We start from the raw sequence: 25480 nt of genomic DNA, 5'->3' as shown, positions 1-25480 counted from the left end.
CTGTACCTAGCACCTGGCCGGCCAGAATCAACGAGTCCTTCTTCTTTGTGTGCGTCAATATGCACCTGTGCGCTTACCCCGTTTCCTTTGGTTTTATTGTTATTTGCCTTGACTTGCGCATGTGCCCTACAGTCACGGGTTTTGGGTGCTGTATAAAACGTGCGGATCGCCCTCCTTCGAAATTAATCAATTTTTAGCGTATCTGTCCTCGCTTCAGCGAGCGCGGCTTCGGCCGCTTATCTGTTTTTTCAGCAGCGTCCGCTCCGGCGGACGCAGTTGTTGCTGCGACGCGCGTCTTTTCTTTTTTTTTTCTCTCTTTCCTCTGATCTTTTAACTCTCCTCTATCTGCACGTGGCAGCGGTGGTGGCTTGGCTACGAGCCAGTAGGCAGGCCCGTGCAATTTCCTTTTCATCCTTCTCTCAGTCACAACAACAACCTTCGAAATTAAAGTTGTTAGTTCAGCGCCCTGTGTGTCTCGTCTCTCCTTCGTCCCTCGTTTGTCAGCGCTGCCTGTTCAGGAGAACTGTGCTGTAACTGTACTGTAACTGTACTGTAGCTGTACTGTAGCTGTACTGTAGCTGTACTGTAGCTGTACTGTAACTGTATTGTAACTGTAACTGCACCTAGGCTCGAAGTTATTGTGATCGAACGGAAGGAGAACAATAGCGCCGCCGCATGCTGACACGGCGACCAAGGCGGGCCGGCAACTTCTCGTGTGTGGGGAGATTAAGCCGGGGAGCCTCAATCCAATTCTTCCTAAGATTACGCCATAGGAAGACGAAACACAGCGCAGCTACAAGCCGCTACCGTACAAACGAAGACCACAAGATTATGGTTTATGGTTTATGGGGTTTAACGTCCCAAAGCGACTAAGGCTATGAGAGACGCCGTAGTGAAGGGCTCCGGAAATTTCGACCGCCTGGGGTTCTTTAACGTGCACTGACATCGCACAGTACACGGGCCTCTAGAATTTCTCCTCCAAAGAAATTCTAGCCGCCGCGGCTGGGATCGAACCCGCGTCTTTTGGGTCAGCAGCCGAGCACCATAACCACTGAGCCACCGCGGCGGCTTCGATCTGCGAAGCAAAGCGCGCTGAAAGCATGGTTAGGGTTTGGGAACTTTCATATACCCCATTGTCCAGAAAATACAGACATCAGCGCCGATTACTCCCATAGCGGCCGAGGGGAAACCGATTAGAGCGTTGAATCGTGGTCATGACAGCAGTATCCAGCAGAAAAAAAGCTTTATCCCTGAGCGGAATTGGAACCACCACCGTCGAAAAAAGAACAGCTTCGTATCGAGGTCACTCAGACAGTTTGACCCCGGCCGCAGACTCATCGCGGAACGTGCGTGGGCACGAATCATTCAGTTTTACGCATCAGTTATCCTCCAGTCGCCAGGTGGGCTGAAGTAGTTGAAACCGAAACTAACCGAGTTTCGTGCCTCTTGCACGGCCAACAACGAAGCGGCGATATTCAGGAGTGCAGCCTGAGACCCCAACTCACAACAGTCGTTGCCGGTATTGGAAGTCACTGGAGGAGACTACCACGTATACATGATGAGCTATGACGCTGCTCCTGCGTCAGCAGAAAGTGAGTTTCGCCATGCCAGACTCGGGACCGTCGCATCAGCCGCAGGCAGCAGCAGGGATTCGGCATGCTTCTGCACGTGAATGTGTAGGCGACAGCAAAATCCAGCCATACGCGAGGCGGAATTGCAAACCCCCTAGACCTCTCGGCCAAACCGAACATCGCCAGATGAACGCTGCCTCCTTGACCGTGCCCACGGACCGTCGACGGAGCCGTCGCCTGCTAAACGTGTGCTAATGGCTGAATAACATGCTCGCAAAGTCCAACAGCAGCGGAGACGCAATCGCCTGAAGCGGGGAGCTTTTTGTGTCTTTGTATTTTTTATGGCGTCCTTTTTTTTTTTGCCTTACAAAAGCTACATTTTCAGCGAAATTGGCCTCTTTGCAATCTAACGATGGAAACTTCCATTTGCCCCATCTCCCGATAAGATTGGAACTTGTGACACTGCCTCGGCTCGATTTTGTCGGCACCGGCCACGTGCAAGGAAAAGAGATGATTAGAGGAAGTGTGAAGGAATGTGATCAGAAGTAAAGGAAGATGAAGGGCAGTTAGCAATGGGAGGAGGCTTTCAAACGAAACGCCCGAGATCTTGAGGTTAGCAAAGGGAGGAGACTGAAACCACAGTTCAAGTCATCGTTACTGCTATTCTTCTAAACTTTCTAGCTTCGAACAACTTCCTTCATCCTGCTCAACACGGGTTTCGTGGGGGGTTCTCCAGCGAAACCCAACTGGCAATCTTCACTCACGACGTGCATGCGAACCTTTACCGTAATCTACAGACCAACCCATTATTTTTAGATTTCGCGAAAGCATTTGACAAGGTACCTCACCAGCGCCTAATACTAAAACTCGCCCTTTTAAATTTACACCCTAATATCCTCGAATGGATTAAAGAATTTCTAGATAGCCGCTTTCACTTCGTTTCCGGGGAATCTCTTTCCGCTGCCTGCCTTAAGTATTTCGTATTTTTTAATGATGGGAATCTACTCCAAAGTATGGGCAGCATCCCTACCCCTAAAAGGAAGTGCGAAAAAGGAGAGCTTACTCCTTTTTTTACTCCCATATATGGTAATTCGTGTTTAGAGTTTGCGGCGTCTTGTTTACAATTACTCTCGCCATCGGCGCACAAGATGGCTGTGACTGGCGTCGCATTGTCTGTGTAGTTCGCTTCTCCATGCTTTCTGTCTTCCCTCGCTGCCGCGCACATATAAATGTGCGCGGCAGCGATAGCATCCACGCTGATGCTGCAGAACAGACCCGCACAGTGTGCTCTCTTCATTTCTCACATGGTGGCTTACTGCTTGCCACCACTGAGAGACGCGACAAAGACGGGGCCGGTGCCTGGGGCGTGTCTTCCGTGTGTTCCCGGCTCACTCCTAGACAAGGATACCGTCCAGGAGCCGCAACGTCATTTCTTGTTTTTCTTTATTTAATGGTCGTTGCCGGCTTTCTCGCATTTATTACGATTGTCTCGGACCAAACGAGTTTTCGTTAAATTCTCGACTTCCCTTACGAGGAGTAGAGAAGGCAAATTTTAACGGCAGCTTGCCGGAGGCTCACCACGTGCACAACGAGGCACGCAGGTAAGTGTAAAAGGCGCTCACTGAATAAAACAGATTTCACGCCTACTGAGCCAGAGTACCCGGGATTCGAACCCGACCGCGGCGGCAGCGTTGCGATGGAGGCGAAACGCAAGAGGCGCCCGTGTGCTGTGCGATCTCAGTGCACGTTAAATATCCCCAGGTGGTCGACATTATTCCGGAGCCCTCCACTACCGCACCTCTTCTTTCTTTTCTTCTATCAGTTCCTCCTTTATCCCTTCCTCATGGCGCGGTTCGGGGGTCCACAGAGATAAGTGAGACAGTTACTACGTCATTGCTTTTCCTCAAAAGGCCAATTTTTAATTTTGGGAGTGGGCTGAACCGAGAGTGAACAAGTTAACCAGCATGACGCACGAAACTAGTTTCAGAAACATACCTCCACCGGCCTGTGCATGTATACGACTGGAGTGCTGGGCAAAACTTCTGCCGCTGACTGCGTTTTGGAGCGTGTGCCGAGGCATGTGTATTGAAAAGACGCCACTGTCGTGCTGCGCCCGCTATGGCATGTTACCGGCACCTCGACTCTCAGAAATCAAAGCCGAAATTGGAACTTAGAAGTTGTGACATTAAGTTATGCTGGGTGTATTGGTGAAGAATACGCTGTGTACAGGGTTTCTAAAGCAGTGCGCTATCTTTACTTGGTAAAAAAAGCGGCCCATATAAATTTAATTTTCCTGCTTTACCCCTGAATAACGCCAATATGAACAGGCTTTTTGCAATTTATGGTTGCGCATACCGATGGCAGTTTATGGTATGATAATACTGTAGTTCCCTTGTAACAGAGCTAACGCGCTAAGACCAAACCGTGAATACGTTCCAGGCCCTTGCATAGTTGGACAGCGGGTCTGGGACGACACTGCCTCCTCGGAGAAAGGTAGATCAGTCGTCTCGATACAACCGCACGTCCCACATCGCACACTCAAGCTCAAGCCTCCGCGCTGACTACTGGATATGGTGCTCGGGTGCTGCTCAGAAAGACGCAGGTTCGATCCCGGTTGCGGTGGTGCCATTTTGAAAAAAGCGAAATGCTACTGTGCGATGTTAGTGCACGTTAAAGAACCTCAGGTGATTTAAATTATCCGGCGCTCTCCACTACTGCGTTCCTCATGGCCTGAGACGCTTCGGGAGGTTGAGCCCCATATACCAAACCATAAACCAAACTCAAACTCAGCGTCCACTTATATCCCTTACTCCTGGCAGCGCTGGACCGCTTTCCTTGCCTGTCTTCAAAGGTCAGCAATTGCTGGCGCATGTCAGTGTCACGGCCGCTTGATGCAAAGCGCAAAGCCTTGCGCTTTGTATCTAGCGGCCGTGTCAGTGTCATCATCGAACCGACAGTTAAGAGTTTCTGCAATGACAACCACGGACACCAGCACTATTACGGCCTTAAATCGTATCTCGCGAACGCGAATCTCTGGCGTAATGTCACTCTCTCGCTCTGTCGAGGAAAGCAGCGCGATGCCACTCACACCAGGAGCGCTCGAAGAACTCGGCGGCCCCATCGCGCAGACTCCTGGCTCCGCTGGCGATGCTGTCCAGCAGGCCTCTCTTGGTCACGCTGTGCGGGGCCGCTTCGCCGCCGTCCTGTGCCGCGCACGCCACCAGGGACGCCGCGGACGCCATCAGCGCCAGCAGCAGGAACGCGCGGCCGGCCATTGTGTCCCTGCGCCGAAGGAAGGAGAACTCGTACATCCCCTGCGCCGCCTACTCGGCTGGCATAAGGGAACATCCACACGGCGGGCCAAGAGAAGGCTTTGGACGACGCCGGGAATATTGGGGTGAAAGCACTACTATAGACGTAGCAACCCCGAGGCATAATCTTGTCTTGTGCTTGAAACAAAAAAAATTCGCTGTGGCTTAGCTTGGTTAAGCCCGGTAATTGCGAAAGCAATATCCGTACCTACGCCATGGTACAGCTGGTAGTGTAGATGGTGGCGGTGCTTGTGGTTAGACTTGTGGGGATGCATCGGTTATACAATCCAATGCAATCCAATCCACTCCTATCCGTTCCAATCCAATGTAATCTACTCTAATCTAATGTAATCCAATCTAATCCAACTAATGCAATCAAGGTCAAATGAAGGTCAATGGTGGTCACCGCCGCGGCACGATGGTGGTCACCGTGCAAAGTGCAAGTAGTATTGCTTTCGCAATAAAATTGGCAGTGGTGTGTGTTGAGCTGCAGACACATCTGAGTACCCCTCTCAATGCATGGAGTCCGGTTTGACCAATCAAATTGGAAACCTCGGAACTCTTCCCTGTCGTGAACGAGGACAGCGTTGAAAGGCTGATGAGAAAGCCAAATTAGAAATTTACGCTGATGGTACCAGTATATATTGCGCTTCCGGTAACTGCATTGTTTTTTATTCGAGATGTTTGGCACTAGACATAATGAGAAAGGGAGATAAAGAAGGAGTGTAAACAAGCCTCGCTTAAAAAGTGACAAAAGTTCTCGATAAAATGATTAGCATGTGTCCACATGCGATAGTCGCCTGCAAAGTACCATCGCAGGCCTACCTTAATTGCTTTGGAAGCGTCGTCTAACAGAAGCTGTAGCCGGGCAAGCCCCCAGCAAGTGTTTTTCGTCACACTGGTCTGGCGCAGCACCACAATGGGGACACTTGTCAGTCACTTCTAAACGTTTGTCAGGCCACCGATGACGCACAGAAGGAGTCAGAGCCGCTCCTGCCCGAATAAAGCGCGCAGGTACCTCCTCCTCCCGAATGAGACTACGGGGTTGAGGGTACGAATACTGAGGAATTAGACCGCGTGCTCGCTGCCGCAAAGCCTGTTTCTCTGAAACATGGGACAGGAACGGATCTGGGGTAAGAGGGGAAGGGGGCGGGATGTCTGATGTGTGTCATTGTATCCACATGAATATTATGCGGATCGTGAGCATGGCCGCGAGTTCAGTGCATACGCACAGGGCAGGAGTATTTTGTGCAAAGTTGGTGAATGGACTGTGTGATATGGAATGTGCGCCGGACAGCCTTAAGCTGCCTAAAGGCGGCAAGGGAGTCAGAGTAAATGTGAGCAATATCGAAAGTGGATACGAGTGCAAGGGAAGTAATTGCATTATGTATCGCTTGATGGAAATAAATTAATAGGTAGCCACTCTCTAAAAAAAATGAAGAAGTCAGCCTGGTGATCTACCTGATAGGCTACTGATAATGAGTGTGGTGATGAAGCGAAACAACAAGATACTTATAAGACCCGTGGCCTTACAGCAGGGCTTTCGTAACACGCAACGCTGATGCTGCCTCACAATATGGACAAAGTATGATTCCGAAGACAGAGGGTACAGGCCTGTCGGATATCTAATGCAGCTCTCAGTGTACTGCGGCTGTCAATTCACTGCACCTGCTCATTAAATGATCGAGGTTTTTGCGCACACAACATACTGTGCGCATTAGATTTTTGCTGAATCCCATTTTGTAATAAGGTATAGCTAGTGTATGCTACATCCAGGCGAATCCTGTGGAGGCGACTATGGTTGCGCCTATCTATGTTGCGCGGGATGCGGAAATCACAAGGTGGGTCGGTGTTTTCAAGGGAACTGTACTGACTGCCCGGCTCATCACACCACAGGGAGCGTTAAAAGCGCCAGGCTGTGTAGTAATCGTATACAGTAGTAATGATGCAAGCAGAAAACTTGCATGGTGTAATGAAAACAGGTGCAGCACATTGGCTGTGCGACGGAAGGCAGTCGGACACTTCGGACACGCAGCATGCAGCAAGCGGATCACCAATTTCACTAGTCACGAACCACACGAAGCAGCTCCTGTGTCTGCAACACTGGCAGGGAGAGGCGTCTGCTCTCTGCCAGGGTACTCATGGTACAGAGGTTTGGGGGCGAAATGCAAACACTCCAGTGTAGTGACACTTACGCGCACGTTAGAGGCGGTCATATCAACCCGATGCCATTCAGCATAGCCTTCTTTTTGGACGGCACAGTACCGTCAAACCACTCGTGCCTGATCTTATTAGGAGCGCCACGAAGTGTGCGCGACCAGTGACATGAAGTAGCAGTGCACCAAGGCTACGACTGCCATCATTATTATTTGTTTTTTGCGCAGAGAAGTTTGAACGTGCCAAAGCTAGCTCACAATCATCTGACATCTGACACTTCTATCTCACTTGCACGGACCGGGCATTTTTTTGTTATCCTATCATTAAATCATTTGGAGAGAAACTTCGTGTTCATTTTCTTTTCATTGGGAACTCATACTACCTTTGGAGGTCGGCGCATGCCCCCTACATGCAGTATGGAGGATTTTTTGTTGCTGAATTATTTACTCCTGCCTATAAGTATACCTTTGTACATTTATCTTCATTACATCTAGTCTATCCCTTGACATCTGCTCACCCCGTTCGGTTAAATGGACAGCCCTTTTAAGTCGGAACGATCATCGTACTCAATTTGCAAATTAATTAAATAATTAATGGCTTCGGCTTCACTGACTGCACACACACCTTTAGCGAAAATTTCAATAGACAGACCTTAGGTGGTGTATAGACAGACTATGCTCTGTCTATTAATTTTTCTTATGAGGGCATGCGTACAACGCATTCGTACGCACACATATGCAGAACTGTGAGCGCTGAAGCTGCTGAAGCTGAAGCCGTGCCACAGACCGTTTACAGCGCACGAATGCATGGGCGCCGCCATGTTTGGTCACGTGACCATGCCGCCATTGCCTGCCTCCTGGTATCGACGGCTTCCGGCACGCTGACGCAGTCCTGAAAAGCGTTATTGTTGCTGCCGATGTGGATGACGAGTTCTCTGCAGCTTCTCACCGGCGCATGCAGGATCGCATCAACTCTGAAATGGGGCACGCCCGTAACACGAAAAGAGTAAACAGTGGCCAAACGCCTCCGAAGCTGGAACGACCGAGCCTGCGCTCTAGCACTGGGTAGACGCAGCGTCAGCGCTCCTCGAGCAAGCCGCAAAATAGTTAAAGGACGCACAAAAATCACAAGGAGAACGAGAAAGAAGAGGAGGAAGAGACAAAGGTGATACACGCAGGTATATAATAGACGGCCAGCCTCGGAAGAGCGTGGCAACACTCTTTACTTACGCTAATGTGGAAGCGGCTTTTTACCTTGGCCGCAGTCGTGCCGAACAGCTGTACAACAGGGCCGCCGCCGTTCCCTCGCGGCGGCTCGAATGGCCCTTCGCAAATAACCAATCGCATAGATTAACCGGACGGTTGGCTGCTGCGAACAAGGCCACACTCACCGCGTGGAAACACAGAGACGGTGCCGGAGCACAGAGCAGCAAGAACAATGCGCACGACGATGACGACGAGGCTGCGGACCGGTTTGTCTCTCACGGACCGCTCCCGATCCGCGCACGCCCGCTCATAGCCGCGTGGGCACGTCCGTGACGCGCCTTACTGCCCGCGTTGCCCTTTTTCTCACGCGCCCGGGGTGGGCGCCTGCAACGAAGAAGAGCCCCGGATGATGTCCCCGCGGATTCACGGGGACGGGACGGTAGCCTCACTCAATTACTGCTGGCTCAGATACGCGGGCATCGGCTCAGAGCTGAGAGGAACATGCAAGGGCCGTGGGAGAAATCGGCGAGGAAGGCTTTTGCGAATGATTCTGCTTCGCAACGGCAAACGGCGCTGCAGGAACGCTATAGAGATGAGTAATATCAAGATCACCAAGGGCGCCTGCCGTAGACATTTGTGTGTTACGTAGTAGGGAAATTATATATGCCAATGTGCATTACCTCTGAGCCTTGGAAGGTCCTTGCGAATGCAAAACTGCCGTTGAGCCGTTCTCTCCTTTTGCCTCCTGAAGCTTCACCGGTATCGAGTTGATTCCTTGGTCGCGTCAGGCACTGCCGTCTTTTTTATGTTTTCTTTTTTTTCCTCTCGAGCTATGCGGACGCACTGGGCTAGTGTCAGCGGTCCGGTGCCGTTAGGGCATTCGCCATTGATCGAGACCACGCGGGAGAAAGGCAAACTCGGTCTGCCGCTCGGGTCGGGGATAGGCGTGAGCGCGGTGCCTCGGCGATCACCAGGGCAACACGATCGTCGACCCGACAACACGCTCTACCCTCGGGCCGCGGTGGCCGGGACACGCCTGCCCCAACGATCGGCACGTGTGCGCGGCACGGGTCGCCGTCGCCCCCGCACAGTCCTGTCTCCTTCACTTTGGGAATCGACTTGGAGCTCGGAGTAGGTCCCAGCCGAACTCTTTCTTTTGAGTAAAAAAAAAAAATGAATGTCGAATGTGCCCCTCCTGTATTATTGATTACATCAGCGTTGAGTAAAACAGGATGCGGGGACCAGGGTAGGCAGCTCCTTATATGCGGGCGACAAGCTGCCATAGGCGTGCACAGGCCGACGAATTCCGAACACGCTGGTTTCATCTTAAGTACACTGACATCACACAGTATACGGGTGGTTTTGCATTCCGTGTCCATCGGAATGCGCCCTCGGCGACCGAGATTCGATCTCGCGACCTTGAGCTCAGCAGCCGCACGCCAAAGCTACTAAGCCACCACGTATGGGCGGGTTGCTATGTGCCCCCACTACGACGACGCGGCTACAAAAAAAAAAGGCCACACTTTCCAAGGGACAAGACGATCTTCTGAAGAAGTACTAGGATACTCTGATATGCGCCTGTTTGATTCTTTGAGGTTAACACATCCTATGGCGAGGTTGACCGTGTGTCGAAAGAGCCCGATGTAGATGAAATGAGCTGCAGCAAATGCTTGCCCTGAGTGGTCCAAATTGGCGACTAAAAAGCACGTGCGAAAGAACGCGGGCGAAGTGAAGGAGACTATAGGCGCTGATCCTATCGACAACTCTTTCTCCACCTGTGTGTGCGTTTTCGCGTTGCTCAGTACGCACAAAGTAACCCAGACCAAGCTTCAGATGCAACAGGTTACCGCGTTGAACCTGCCAGTTCGCTGGCAGTTTACAGGCGACCTAGGCTTAGCGCGCAGGCTAGCGCATAGGTACCCTTAAATGCATTGTTTTCGCGCACCACTAAAACCTCTCCGGCCAAGCAACTTAACACTGCTTTCAGTGGGCGCCTTCACTTGCTGATAGTACCGACAAGGGAACATACAGAGATGTTCCTTGTGGCTGGGTGACGCAAACTGCCTTGACTTCAATTTAAGAAAAAAAAACAAACAGGCGTCAAAACACTGACGTTTGTGCAGTGACGTTTGTGCAGTGACGTTTGTGCACATTTTGCAGCCAGAGAGATCGCTGCGCCTTCCAAGGTTTTATTGTTGCGAAAGCAACACTACGCTAGTCGCCGAGCCATTTCGAGGAGCCGAGGAAAGGCCATACTGCGCATGCGCGAGGAGCAGTGACGTCACACGGCGCTCAGCTGCGCGTCGCCGAAGTCGCTGCGCGGGTGGCTCTAGTCGTGCATGCGACTAGAGTCACCCGCCAGTTGCGCATGCGCAGTAGCGGCGCATAGCTAGCGTGCCGGGGCCGCCGCCGCTGCCGCGCTCTCCATCGCCTCTCTCTCTCTCTCCTCGTTGCTTTCGCAAGCCTCCAGGTTTAACCAGAGATAAAGCACTGTTCTTTGTGAATTCGACGATAAAAATTAACAGCCATTTAGTGGCTTTAAAATCAAGGAACCCTATTTTCTAAAAATATTTCCGTATCTTGAACTTGGTATAAACCACCTATGCGCAGATAATTTCACAAAGACACAAAAAGAGACGAGGAGACCGTTGTCTCCTCGTCTCTTGTTGTGTCCTTGTGAAATTATTTGCGCATAGGTGGTTTATACCAAGTTCAAGATGCAAAACCAACTAGCTCGTCAACATGCCTTACTGAACTATATTTCAGTAATTCAAGTATTTTGGGGCTTTATTTATATCAGAGAAAATAATAAATTATTTGCGCTCGTTTTTCTGCCCGTTCCAAGTGCTCTATTTTGCTTATTTTTATAAATGGCAGGTTTCATCAAGAGGGCTTTTATGAAGTAGATTTTTTTTTCATTTAATACAGTTATCGCGCCGTGTACATTACTATTCCTATTCACAATATTTCCGCATTTATGTTAGACTTTCCCGCTTTCAATAGAGGGCACTCAAAACGTACAACATTGGAACGGGACGTTGCTGTTCTCGTACTTGATACAATCGCACTAATGAGACGTCAGTTGAAGTACTACTGTTCTTCTTGTCGTCTGCTTCTAATAGTTATGCCAGGTTTTCCAGCGAACAATTTCAAAAATTTTCATAATAGACCTTTTGGGGTAAAAATATGGCTTTTGCGGCATAGCATTACCAATGTTGGAGGAAACCTGAAAACCAGTGAATCGTCTGAAGTAGTAAGCTGGTTAACTAATTTTTAATAATTAACTTTTTAACCAGCAGAGTTAGACGCCTACTTGCAAGATTTCTAGCCGGTTGTTACTAATAGCTATATCAGTTTTTAGAATTTCGCTATGGCTCGAAAAAAAATTTGGCTGCATCGTGAGAACATGCGCTTTCGAAAGCAAGGAGGCAAAGCCATCCCTCCAGTGCATGTAACTAGTCGAAAGAAAGACAAACAAAATTTGTAGACCCACGCCACCAAGCATAACTGCGTTTCTGAAATTCTAAAAATCGATATGGCTATTACCATAGTCCTGACTATGCTTTTACTAGCGACCGGGTACAAATCTGTAACTGCAACTAGGCGCCTAACTCTACTAGTTTAAAATTAGTTATTAAAATTTAGTTATAACCGCATTGCAACTTAAGATGATACATCGGTTTTCTAATGTCCGCCAACACTGGTAATACTATGCCATAAAAACAATATTTTTGCCCCCAAAAGTCCATTTTTGATAATTTTTTTCAAGTGTTCGCTGAAACACCCGGTATAGTATTCGAAATTGCCCCGAGATCAAGCCACGCCGTGGATAACAAAGGTTAAAAAAAAAAAAACTGGCTGAAAATCGTGATCAATTAAATTAATGGACCACTCTATTTAGAGAGCTCATGACATCCACTATTTTCTATGGGATGTCTTCACCTTTCTGCCCTAGCAAGCCTCATTTCCTTCAAACCGCTTTTCATGTAGAAATTGGTTTTGACCTGACTTTTATGAAATTTGTTCGTGATCCAAAACGGACTAAAATCGAACTTTACGAGAAAGAGAATGGCCCCATTCCTGAAGCACAACTAACACTTAATTTTTGCCACTCGAGGTTCGTATATGGCATGGAGGCAAAAAAAAAAAATAAACTGAGGAAAGAGCGCGAAGCCAAGCGGCCAGCCTTCGCAAGCCAAGTGCTCGTGAAGCCGCTCCCTCCCCCGTTTTTCGCTCCCCCAGTCGGTCCCTTATGTTTTGGTGTTGGTGTATTTTAGTGCGCGCGTCTGCGCGGCCCATAGCGCGGGCATCTACAGCACGGAGGTAGATCTAGAGGCAGTTTGCCGCGTTGGTCTGCGCATGCGCGCGCGCAGCGGGTTTAGATATCACCACACGCTTTGACGTGGAGTAACGACGGGGGGCTTATCACTAGGCTTCAAGGCTACCGCCGGACGCTCCCTCCTGAGTTTCTTTTTTCCCCCCATAGTAAGAGGTCATAGTTTTCCCAGTGCCGCACCATCTTGCATACCCCACACCGCTGCCACCCCACGTAACGGTATTCAAGGCGGTGTTCATAAGTAAGCAGTAATGGCTTTCGAGCTACGGCAACCTTCAACGCTGCGCGCCGTAATTAAAATCAAGGTTCGTTTTGCATGGACAACGAAGCTCAGTTTTTTGTTGTTGTTTTTTCATGGAGCCACACACGGAGAAAGCAAACGTACAACTACGGAGATCAATCGCTGTAATTGCATCCTTTGGAAATTAGCTCAATTTCCGTAGCACATCACAGCGTGAAAGTAAGCAATTAACCGTGCAGTTCTCCGTAAGGTAACCTGGCAAGGAAACACGCGCTGACATTCTGTGCGCAATAATGAATGACTTACCCACCAAAATTCAATCTCGCGCTGGCCTTTTCGCAGATGACTGTGTAATTTATCGCGAAATAACCAATCCTAATGACGAAAAGATTCTGCAATCAGACCTTAACGCAGTAACTGCATGGTGTCAGGATTGGTTAATGACTCTTAACTCTAACAAGTGTAACTTAATGCATGTATCTCGAACTAACTCTAATGTTTCTTCTTATATTCTTCAGGATTCCCCGCTTGAACAGGTAACATCTTACAAATACTTGGGCGTCTTATTTTCATCCAAATTATCATGGGAACAGCACATCAACTATATAACTAGCAACGCTAACAGATCTCTCGGCTATCTGAAACGTAATTTTGCGAACATTTCTTCATCTCTTAAATTACAATTTTATAAAACACTTATCCGTCCAAAGCTTGAGTATGCTGCTTCTGTATGGGATCCCGGCCTTGATCATCTGGTAACAACCATCGAAGCTCTTCAGAATCGGTCTGCTCGCTAAATTCTCAGTAATTATCATCGTACTGCCAGCACAACTAACATGAAAAACACGTTACACCTACCTCCACTCTCCTTGAGACGTCAGATACAGCGACTTTGTTTGCTCCATAAAATATACTACCACGACACACTTCACGATCTTTTACTTCACCGGCCCTCTTATGTGTCACATCGCGTGGACCATCGTCATAAAATTGGATCTTTCGCATGCCACACAAATACCTTTCATAATTAATTTCTCCCGCGCTCAATAACAGAGTGGAACCACCTTCCCGATGATCTTGTGTCTATTACTGATGCATTGTTCAAAAATGCCTTAAAAGCTCATTTTGGTGTTTCTGATTGATCGTTACGCACTGTTTATTTATTTTTTACCCCCGTATTACTACTTGTATTGTGTTCTACAGTTATATTTTGGTGTTGCTTACTTGTAGTACTTGTATTGAATTCTTGGATGTTTATTGTTACCTTCTGGTGTTCCTTACTATTATTGCACTGTTTTTGACACCCCTATATATATATATATATATATATATATATATATATATATATATATATATATATATATATATATATATGCCTGTGCTTTTATCTTAATTATGTTGTGTATTCCACTCCCCTCTGTAACGCCCGACCCGGGCCCTGAGGGTATTCGAAATAAATAAATAACTAAATAAGTAAATAAATAAATAAATAAACTGTAGCCCAACTCCATGCCCAAGATGTCCGAACGTTTGCGCAAGCAAAATTTATCTACAAATGGATGGTTCTCTTTCGACGACTGTTCAGGGACATGTCCAGAGTGATGACGGCTAAAGTAAGTACATCCAATCACAGTATACAATAAGAACAGTCGACTAATCACGAAACTAAACACAGTCGTGGAAGAATTCATTGTTACAGTTTGGGCCAGTTGGTGAAACAAACAATAAGGTTTAGTTTATTGGAGTTTAACGTCCCAAAGCAACCCAGGCTATGAGGGACGCCGTAGTGAAGGGCTCCGGAAATTTCGACCACCTGGGGTTCCTTAACGTGCACTGACATCGAACAGTACACGGGCTTCTAATATTTAGCCTTCATCGAAATTCGGCCGCCGCGGCCGGGATCGAACCCGCGTCTTTCGGGCCAGCAGCCGCAAACAGTTCTTGTGTCTTGCTTCCTCTGCGCAGTGCATCCGTCATAACGAAGAAGTTCCTTTGCAGCGTTAGCTTTTACTAGTTCTTGCCCCTGTTTTCAGGCGTCGTTGTCGTTCGCGTCCGCACCGGAAGCAGTACCAGGGTGTGCTGCTTTCGAAATGTGAGGCGGAGCCATTGCCCTGTGGTAGCACAGATTCGCCCCTCCCAAGCACCACCACCTCCAGAAACACTTGAACTCACTTATTGCTCACAAGGCCGTCTTTGTTAGGCTACAGGAAGTACTCCACTCTGTCCAAGTGTTACCACTCTTAACTCCTCCCGCTACTTGCACTCGTCCCCAAGCCAAACCCCACTTTATGAAATTGTTCTCTTCCCCCGTGCCAGCTAACACTCAACATTCGCGTTATACGGACTCTTAACCGTCCTGTGAGATTCTTTTTTGTTTTTCTTGAATGAGGCTACGGATTTAATGACAGTTTGACGGGGATGAATTGATGCTGCCTGCTGCCAGAACGGTATACACCCAGGTTTGATCCGTCACTACTATACTGCTTCCGTGCGGCTGCAAGAACCTCAGGCCTGCAGCATTCTGAACCCCCGTCCTCTAGTGTTTGAAAGTAGGTCCGCCAATCTGGGAATCAGGCTCTCGTTATCTCTAATCTGCCCTCAACAAGATATGATAGAGGCTGCAGTAGTTAGCACAATTTAATCGCACAGAGGAGTGGATTAGCAAATCCCGCGAGAATGCAGCTGCAGAATGCACCACGCGGGTTCAATGAACTATATCGCAATTGTAATTTACGAGCTAATTCTTGACCAGGGTACATTATTGGAAATACTATTCTTTTATGAAATCTCTTCCATAGTGCCTACAAGCTTAAATGTGCAAGGAATTTTTAAACTCGCTGAACTATTATTTTCTTCGGTTTCACTGCTACGTTTGGATTGGTAAACCGTCCTATACCTTTATCTGAAACCTCCAGAGCCAAGTCAGATCTAAGGCATAGTTCGCTTTGTACTGAAATCTTTACAGTTGCCATTTTTAGTTTTGTAAGTCTTTGCCTTTGTCATTGCCTTTGGTGAAATGCAGCTATTTGTATTTTAGAGTAAATTTCAGAGTAAATTGTTATAGTATCTTTCTATCTTATAGTGATGAATACAAAGGAACCAAAATTAACATTGTAGCATAATATCTAATCAGAGAGCTAAACATACAGTGTTTTTCATTTGTATATTTAAGACGCCTTGCAACACGCAATTTGAGCTAAGTCGTTAGCCGGAATTCTAATTAATTAAAATTTCTGAATAACTGATCAGTACTTACGAACGAAAAGTTAGATTTGCAGGAATGCCAAGAAAAACGCTCTCGCAGCGTTCATATTGTATCAGAACCACTAATCGATAATATCAATTTTTGAGTTCTCAGCGTTATCTATAGTTACCTACCCTCGAACAGTAATAATGAGTGGAGTATAGTCTTCCTCCCAACATCTACACTACAACAGCACTTCAACGCAGCTTTACATGACAGAATAGCGGGGCAGAACAAAGCTAGTCAGCTTAAAAGCTGCCTCAGTCAAACGCGGCCATAAAAAAGTTAAACCATGCAATGGCGACATATAGCAATTCTTTTTTCCGAGTAGAAACTGCGTGGTAGCTACGCCATAAGCCGTCTCCGCTCAGGCTTTGCTTGAATTTCGCATGTTTGTTATTATTCGCCGCCTACAAATGTGCCCCTCCCTTGAATACAGGATCTTTGTTTATTACGTGAACTCACTCGCGAACCATCTAGCAGTCTCTCTCTGGTCGCTAAGCAAGAAGAATAGCCGATTATTACAGATTCCCTCCTGCATACTGCAAAGATGAATGGAGTAGGCCCGGTAAGCTGTTTCACTGTTTGAGCAGCTCCGGTAAACTCTCGGTAAGCAAATTCAACTAGACTACGGTAAGTCCGATGGACAGACTGAAGTAGATTTTGTGTAACCATAGTTACCATCATCTTGTCACATACTGCAATTCGCCGCTCCGTGCAACGCTGCCTCTAACACTATGGGCCTAAAAGACTTCCAGAAAGTAAAAACAAAGAAGACGAGGCTCCTGCCAATTATGCTAATCTTCCAGATGAAACACGATCAACCCGGAAAGGAAGAAAAAAATCCGTCGTAACCAATGAGGCGTGAGAAAAAAATAAAAACAAAAAGCAGGCCACTTACCTCAAATTCACGGTCAAACGGCTTCTACTTATCTCGTTCTACCCTCCCCAGTCGTCGGGGTGGAGCAGGAGAGGGCCGGCCGGTCACCGCAGACGTGCGTGACAGGTTTCACGGCAGACGCACCACGACACCACAACTGCGAAGCGGCGATCTCGAGACAGCGAGCGTCAACTCGCTTACGCTTCGTTCGCGTCCGTTCCGTGCCGCCTCTTCGAGCGCCGTCTCGCGTGGTCGCCGAATCGCGCCGCGCACGTAACCGACAAAAGAGCGGCCGTGCAATCACTTGTACGCTCGCTCGCGTGTGTGTATGTTGGTACCCTTTGTTCCGCACCACCGCCGACGCAGACCACTCGGGAGCCAAGCGCGGCTGAATCAACCGCAGAGCGCTTCCTCCTGCCCTTACCTCTTCCCCCCCCCCCCCCCCAACCTCCTCATCAAGGACTTTTCCTTCGCGCACGAACCCCCTCCCCCGCGCCCCTTTAAACATTCCGCTCAGGGCGGCAGTGCTTCTTGTTCTTCACTCTCTCTTCAATCTCTTTCTCTCTCTCCCAACAGCGAGGCCCGGGAACGAACGACGCCGCATTTTTACCGGCTGTCTGGGCGACCACTACAGCTTTGCGCTTTCGCTTCCTTGCGTCACTGCACGACCGTGATTTCCCTGGAGTTGTACTCCTTCCCCTCCTTCCCTTCTTTCTCCCCGCTGTTTATGACGTCACATCGCCGCCTCATTTTCGCCTGGACAATGGGCGCACGCATGCTACAGGGAAAAAAATAAGCGCTTTCTTCGTTTTTTTTTTTTTTTTCACGTTGGCTGGTCCTTTGTGCTGAGGAAGGAAGGAAAGAACATGTTCCTCCTGTCTCCTAATAACGTTAACAGCGCGAACAACTATCCTCACTTCTAGGAAGTTGCTGTGGTCATGAATTCAAACTTTCCATCTCAAATGATTTGAAACTGTGATGCCTGGATTTCTGAAGCTGCCCGACTCAGGTCACCCCTGTGTTTTTTTTTTTTTTAATTTTTCATAGTACAAGGAATTGACAATGCGCATGCAAAGAGTCGGGGTAAGGCAGACATTAACTCGGGCTTCAAAGTGAAACACTGCAGGGAAGTTACACTCGATCACAAGTAGATGAAAACCACACAGCAGGTGATGTCATGATAAATTAATGAGCTAGATCGTTGCTGAATGCAACAAAAGTGACGGATAATTACATAATGATGGCATTACCCAATGCTCACCGATGATAAGTGTAGAAAGTTTAGTGTGGTTAAGGTTGTGTTTTGCTTGTACAGATGAATCGCGCAACATACAGCAGCACCCCCGCTATCGCTTCGCTGCTTCGCACAAATATTCAGTTTGTACGAATATTTGCACAAGTACTGATTAAAAAATTCGTAATCGATTCGATTTCAAATTCGATTCGCATTTTCTTCGGCTTTTAGATCATTAACCCCTGTCCGTTTTTTTTTTTCGAGCTGTATAGCCTCGGAAGATTGCCTCAAGGCTTTTTCTTGTACAATTGTAATAATATCAATAGTTCAACGCCTCCATATTTTTACTTTTGGAACTGAATATATGGCACTTGTATGAAATTGCAGCGACGCTTCAGTGAAAACGGGTGAGCTGGACGGGGCCACACCTCTCAGCCATCGACACGTTGCTGCCATTTCGAGGCGACGTCATGCGAGCAGTAGAAAGCTGCGAGACAAAGGTCGTGTATTGAAAAATGAAAATTAAAATTGGTTTTTGAGGAAATGAAAGGCACAGTAACATGCCTCAGTGCGGTTAATGAGTGTTTAAAAGCAACAGAAAGGCGCAGTAACTGTCACTTCTCGAGAGGGTCTGGCACCTGAATCGCGCCGCTCGGGGGGACGGAGAGTGAAAGAAGCAAGAGAGAAAGAGTTGCCGAGGTTCTTTAATTAACGTGCGTTGACATCGCTTTCGACCAACCGATTTGGCCAACCAGTTGTTCATGGTCAATGTCCGTGCACACTCTTCCGCTTGCAGCGTTACTTTCGCGATTTTGATCTTGAGCTTGCGGTTATGTTTCTGCTTCTTCAACCACCATGTGAGATCTTTTTTGGCCTTCCATAGATGTAGTAGGTGGTTGTCAATAGCCGGAACTTCTTCTGAGGTCTGGAGCGTACGCGTAAAGCGATCCCTGACTCCCAGCAGTGACTCAGCCCATTCCTCGTAAGACTCTATACGCGTTAAGCGTATAGGGTCTTCCGCCTTTCGGAACAACGACCAGTCCGTGAGCCTGGCGTGCCCTTTCGGCTTGCGATACTTACTGTAGTCGAGGCAGGTCTTGAGAATACAGTGGTCACTCCCCAAGGTCTCTTGCGTGTTGTGCCATTAATAGTTTTCAGCTTTTGGACATGTACCTCTTCAAGCTAGCCGCATCTGCCCACTGATGTCATCGGGGTTGGGGACGTGCGGTGATGTATGTTGCCCTAACCGGTTGCAAGATACTGCGAGCACGAGTTTTAAAAATGATTTCTAAATTATAGGGTTCACACACCGCTTTTAAATCTCACTCGAATGCCCACAAAGACTATCTCTGCAGATATGTTACACTAGAATATGCCACTCGTGATCATTTCAGGGTCCCTTTAAGTGTATATGCGGAATTGCGGAATACGTGCGGAATTGGTCATTCTTTACATTCATGGATCGCTGGGAGTCCCCACAACCCTCCTGGCGCAGTGGTGCAACGGTTGAGCGATGCGCCACTGCCCAGCGATGGCAGGTGCTGCCGTCGGTGTGGCTTGTGAGACCCAGATTGTTCTTCCGGCGCAGCCTCTCGTGAGCAATCATTAATTGAACTGCCACCTGTAATTGTGGACAATTTGCTAACTGGTGGGCAGGTTTTGATGACGTCAGTAGGCCACGTGGCCTAGGTGGCGCACCTGTCACCTATGGGGGCCACTTAAGTGGCGCACCAAAGTTGCTTCAAGGTCGAGAAGTCTTCAGACTAACATCGGTGACATCGCTGATTGCGGGCTTAAGTGAACACACTAAAAGGAAATGGAGGTGTAGCCATCGGCAGCCGATTTCGCAAGTACAATGCATGCGTCGACACCGATTTTCCGGTGCTGATCATAGAGGCTACGCTACACAGTAAGTGACTTGAAAACGCTGGCAACCCGTCCTTTTCGGTAAGGCTTTCACCAGCTTGAACTGGCGTGTAGGAAGATTTTTAGATCAAACTTTCTCGCCGATAAATGCGTGCAGCGTTTGCTGCCGCGAACAGCTCAGGAAGAGGCAGTGAATCAATTTGTGCTGAGAAAAGCAAATGGATGATGTTATCCTCAGTGTCCCTTTAAACACATGAGTAGATATCCGAGGGCGTTTGGCAGTGAAACCGAAAATGACTTTCGATAGCCCCCTGATGTGGCGAATCGTCAATAATACCGGTGCCTGATTCTCCTACACTCGAAAATAAAAACACAGTAGTGTTTTTACAGTTCTTCTGGTCGAAGCGACCGCTGTTCCACGCCACCACCATCTACTCTCCCTATTGCAAAACAACACGCGAACCTGCTGGGCGGCGTGACACGCAAGGCGCAGTCACCCCGTGGAGTTTCTCAGCATGATCTTGGAGGGAAAGGAGGTGCTGCGATCCTTCATCCACCGCTTTAACGAGGAAAAAAGTCAATATTAAGAAACATAATCTGTGTACAAAGAAGAACATCAATGCGTAGCCATAATTTCTCAGCGGAAAAACTTTTTCTCAACAGGTAATTTTGAGGAAGTCTACAATTGTCAACGGTCCGCATGGACAGTGTTCTCATCGTTCAGTACACTCCGTATCATACATAGCAGATAACGCTGCCAAAGCTATAGCGCGCCTCTTTGCACAGACTAAGCCCGCGCTCAGAAAGTAGTTCTCCATAAAACCATAGTGACCACAGATTTATTTTTTATCGGCAAATCTCAAGTGCCGTCAAGCAACTTCCTGCACTTCGTTTTATTTCTTGCCTCATTTTTGCCCAACGACTCATCGAGATGTCGAGAAGAATAACGTGGCGGTATGATGCGCGGCTTAGTAGGACTAATTGCTCTTACTCCGTCCACGCCAAAAAAGTAGTCCACACTCGGTGAAAATTATAGCCAGGGGGCCCGAACACTCAGCGACTCACAGATTTGGCCGTGATTTTTAGTGCTACCGCTTGGTTGTACACTGCTTTTTGTTTTCGTACAAATCCTCACAGGTTCTTTGAGAAAAACAAAAGATACGTTGCGGAGTAATGTGGTTTCGCGGGCGCACTATTTCCGCAGCCTCCGCAACGTTGCCTAGTTAGCCGCTATATATGAAACGGAGTTTAGCTGGACGAGCGAGTTTTCAGTTACGACAGTCTACGACGATGACAATGGTGGTGCTGTTTATTCCGGGAAAAGTCTAGATACAGTTGTACTAATAATATTTTACAAAAAAAAAAGTATCCTCGAGGCCACTTGCAGCCCCTTATGAGAAAAGCGTGCACTAACGACCCGTTCTAACTGCGGCAGGCGTGACGCTTGTAAGAAACAAAGATTCCTCCATTGAACCAGCAACTTAGCCTTATCAAGCCTTATTTTGCTTCCTCGTGTGTCCTAATGGGGGAAAAGCCCAAAGAAAAGGTGCGCGCCTTGCGTGGCGGAACGCATCACCGACTTTCGCTTTCGGTACGGAAGCGAAATCGTTGATTGCAACAGTGCCGGCCCAAGCTTGAGGTGTTTACGCAGATGCACCGCTGTATAGCCAAGCGACTGTGTTCACTAAACTTGCCGTTGCTGAAGCACCTGCTTACCTTTTGCCAGGAGGCGCTTTCATTTATTTTATCCGCTGCTCGGTCTAGTCCCTTCGGACCTAAAAACACTGTCATTTGGCACTGCAAATCACAACATAGTTTTAACGCCTGGGTATTCTCATCAATTTAAGCAAATTATTTCACTCCCAAAGGTACAACAGTATTTGTGATATTTCTCCGTGATATAAGCTGTGGTTCTTAACACCGTCAAAAGTGTCAACGCGGTCTCACCTTTAGGTGGCCTTTGTTACAGAGTGGATCATGATGGTGCTACCACTGTTTATCCGCGACATCTGTAGGTAAACATGCAGAAGTCCAACAAGCAGGCCACATATAGTTGTGGTGTAATCCCTGCTACACCTGGGATACCCCACTTGAGGAATGCATGGCCGGTGCGCCGCGTCTTATTGCCATGCTTTCAGACCGAGCTTCTTCGACAAACGCACCTCTATAGGTGTGGTTGTGGTAGTGAAAAACGTTTAGATTTAGGAAGTGTGACTATGGGACCAGCACACGTGGGCCGGATCCTCAATCCAGGACTCCAATAGCTTCTGCTATCGTGTGGGCCAGCATGATCAGCACTTGCTGATCGCTCAGGCTATCCAGCTGGACAGAGCAGCTTCCTATGAGGAAGTAGTGGGGTGGGGTATATATCCACTCTATTCGCAACACGTGCCTCTCGTGCCGTCGCGAGGACAGCAGTATACATGCCTTTAGACATATCAGATATTAGACATGCGGTAGCTAAAGAAGGGCAAGTGTGTTAATGCTACCCGCATCTATGTGTCATAGCCGCCACGGTTACTCAGTGGTTATGGCGCTCGGCTGCTGACCCGAAAGATGCGGGTTCGATCCCGGCTGCGGAGGTCAAGTTTCGATGGAGGCGAAATTCTGGAGTCCCGTGTACTGTGCGATGTCAATGCACGTTAAAGAACCCCAGGTGGTCGAAATTTCCGGAGACCTTCACTACGGCGTCCCTCATAGCCTGAGTCGCTTTGGGACGTTAAACACCAATAAACCAGTCTATGTGTCATGCGAAGATGTCGATGCAGCTGCCGCGCCTCGCGGCCGGATTGGGATGAATTTCCCCTTATGGTGACCCCGAGAAGTTCATCCATGAACTTCAGCACAGCGTTTGCTTGGCGTCGAGGTCAAAACCCTCGCAAGAGACGACGGGTGCGTCCAATTGCCTCGCGATGCGCTCCTTGGCTTAGCTGCTGGGCAAAAAGACCTCGCAATGAAATCTTTGATGTGGGACTATGAGCCGAATTCACTCCGCATACCGCTTTCTCTGCAAGCGATGCGGCGAACTTTTTTTTTTTTTTGGTTTATGCAACGCAGGTTTTGTCTTTCGGTGTCATTAGTTCCGTTTCTGGTCTCTGCGTCCTGCTTTTCCGCCAGGAATCCCTCGCTCACCTGCGCTCACTGTAGACAACTGAGGTTTTCAAGTGTATCCGCTTCTACAGAAGCAAAGGTGCTCCACCCCCCTCCCCCCTCCTTCCCAGCTGACCGGCTCTGCCTACTTGCTAGACAATGAACACGTTTACAGCAATGACTTCAATTTCCTCGATTTGGCAATGTTTTTTTGATTATTTGAGGCACGTTTCCGGTTGCACACCCAATGGGCATAGGTTCGGACCCCAGTGGGACTTAGAGTCAGTTAGGGTGTATTTTATTTTCGGGAGTTTTCTAGTGGTGTGAACAGATGCGCGGACAAAAGTGACCCACACGGCAAAGCGAAAATGTAGACGTTTAATGCATTCCTGCATTAAAATCGCATGATTGGAACCTAATGCTCCTGCTTACACGACGCGCTCATAAAGGCATCAGGGGAAGGCTGTATACAGTACGGTGTTGTCGGCTTGAGTAGCAGCACAAAAATGACATATGCTGTAAATGTCATTTTTTGTTAACGGCACTGGCATTCGCCTCTGAAAAATGCGTACTGATCGTTGTGTGAAATCGACAACAAGACGCTTTCTGCCGTTTACCTCGTTTGCTCTTTTTTTGGAGCCGCCATTCAAGCGCTCGAGGCCTTGCCGTAATGTGACCGGGTGACTCAACGACGTGTGGCTCAACGGCGCAATGTAGAAGACTGCGTTAGTTACGGTGATTAGGGGTACAGTCGCGTACACACGCACGACCATTCATTTCAGGCTTTTCTTCCCGTTCATTGTGCTGGAGATGTACGTTTGAGCGAAAAAATAACCCCTCCCAACGCTCAAAGCGACATCCGAGGAACACTTGAATGCAGCAAAAGTAAAAGCTAAACTCCGTTGCTTAGTTATTTCTCTCGCTGCCAACGGGAATTGCAGAGCTTCATTCTACCGTCATCATGGCGGGTGAAATTACACGCTATAGCACCGTTCGCGGACTCCTTCACCTTGAGGACTGATTGGCACCTATTTTACTTTTTTTTTTCTGTGTCTGTGACGCCGTTGAAAGTTTGTCAGTTTACTCACCATGCTGTCTTCAGTGAACGTAATATCCTCTAGCTTTTCATCCATCCATTAAGTTTATTTCCTCTCTCTTTTGCTCAAGATAAATATAAGTCTCTATCGTCGTTATAATCGCCATTGCAAGGTATGAAGACGGAATGGAGCGTGGGCTGCGTCAGGGTGGGCGCAGATGGCCTAACTAATTCATCGTAAATATAAAATCATTTCGGCAGCACCATCATACATTCACAAACTTTCTTTTTTTTACAAGGACGCCAGCCTCAAGCAGGCTTTCCGGAGTTTGGGTTCTTCTCTTTTGCTCCTTTCACTCTCTTGCGAAGCGGACACGGTAATGATACTCAGGTGGTCGAAATTATTCCGGAGCCCTCCTCTACAGCACCTCTTTCTCTCTTTTAAGGCGAAAGCCTCACTTTTGAATTACTTACTATTACTTCATTGAATTGCTTTCATCGTACATTTTGATCTACCGGGTTCGGCAGGAAGTTGGGGTGTGGGGCGTTGTACGCTTGATCAAGCCCACTCGTCCCTCGTCCGTGCCAGTGTGACCCAGTCTCCATATAATTTCTGTATTTGCTCCCGTGTCTCTCACCCGTTTCAGCCTCTTCCTGATGTCGTTGGCCACCGCGTCTTCTGTCGTTGGCGCTGTCAGCTCTGCTATCGCTGCGTATGAGTCAGGATGCGACAGTTATTTGGAGTTCTCTGTTTCGCAATATCCCCATGTGTCAGTCGTAATGGTGTTGACAGCACCCAATATGGCAAGCAATTCCACGTGTTGGATTGAGCCTTCGGGTAGGTGGCATCTGTGCTGGCCGTTTTAGTTGCAGTACTGGCGCACAGATCCATGGCATACCACCCGTTTCACTTATAACTTCAGCATTCGTGTAGATGTCTATTGTGTTCGGCGGTATCGTCAGTTCTGTTCCCTTTTCGAAAACTTACCTAGCAACTTACTGATAGGTCGTTCTGTCATTCGTCCGATCACCAGCGTCCCCCAGGGAGTGGATATGTCATTCCCCATGGGTCCTAGTGTCCCGTTGATTCGATTGTCCCATGCTATGATCTGCTCCCCTTGTGTCGTGTTTTCCAGTCGAGATCTCATTCGCACTTTCGCTTCGCTGATGATGTGCCGCATAGGCGGTATGGTTACGAGCCTATAGGCAGTTATTCGTTCCTCGTATGTTTTGGCAAACCAGTAATGGCACGACGGGTGGCCTTGTGTAGCTTTTCGATGTCTTCGAGGTCGCGATCAGAAAACTCCTA

General features: G+C 48.2%; 1 protein-coding gene across 2 annotated transcripts in view; it reads right to left on the bottom strand.

The window, feature by feature from the left end:
- The window catches only part of LOC149339129 (uncharacterized), a 31805-nt gene extending 14492 nt beyond the window's left edge, over positions 1 to 17313 (bottom strand). The window contains exons 1-2 of one of the 2 annotated variants that reach the window (XM_089550402.1): positions 16967 to 17313; positions 4660 to 4853 (exon numbers count right to left, since the gene is read on the bottom strand). In XM_089550402.1, the coding sequence (XP_089406528.1) occupies positions 4660 to 4846 (187 nt within the window). In that variant the 5' untranslated portion in view covers positions 4847 to 4853; positions 16967 to 17313. Of the gene's footprint in view, positions 1 to 4659; positions 4854 to 8924; positions 9052 to 16966 lie in introns of those variants that run through there. The other variant, XM_089550403.1, reaches the window with a different exon arrangement.
- Between the last annotated feature and the right edge of the window lie 8167 nt (positions 17314 to 25480).

The sequence above is a fragment of the Amblyomma mixtum genome, chromosome 6, assembly GCF_055824585.1.
Source record: "Amblyomma mixtum isolate Tamu chromosome 6, ASM5582458v1, whole genome shotgun sequence".
Classification (NCBI taxonomy): domain Eukaryota; kingdom Metazoa; phylum Arthropoda; class Arachnida; order Ixodida; family Ixodidae; genus Amblyomma; species Amblyomma mixtum.
The sequence above is the reverse complement of the archived record's forward strand: the minus strand, read 5'-3'. Positions and strand labels throughout refer to the sequence as shown.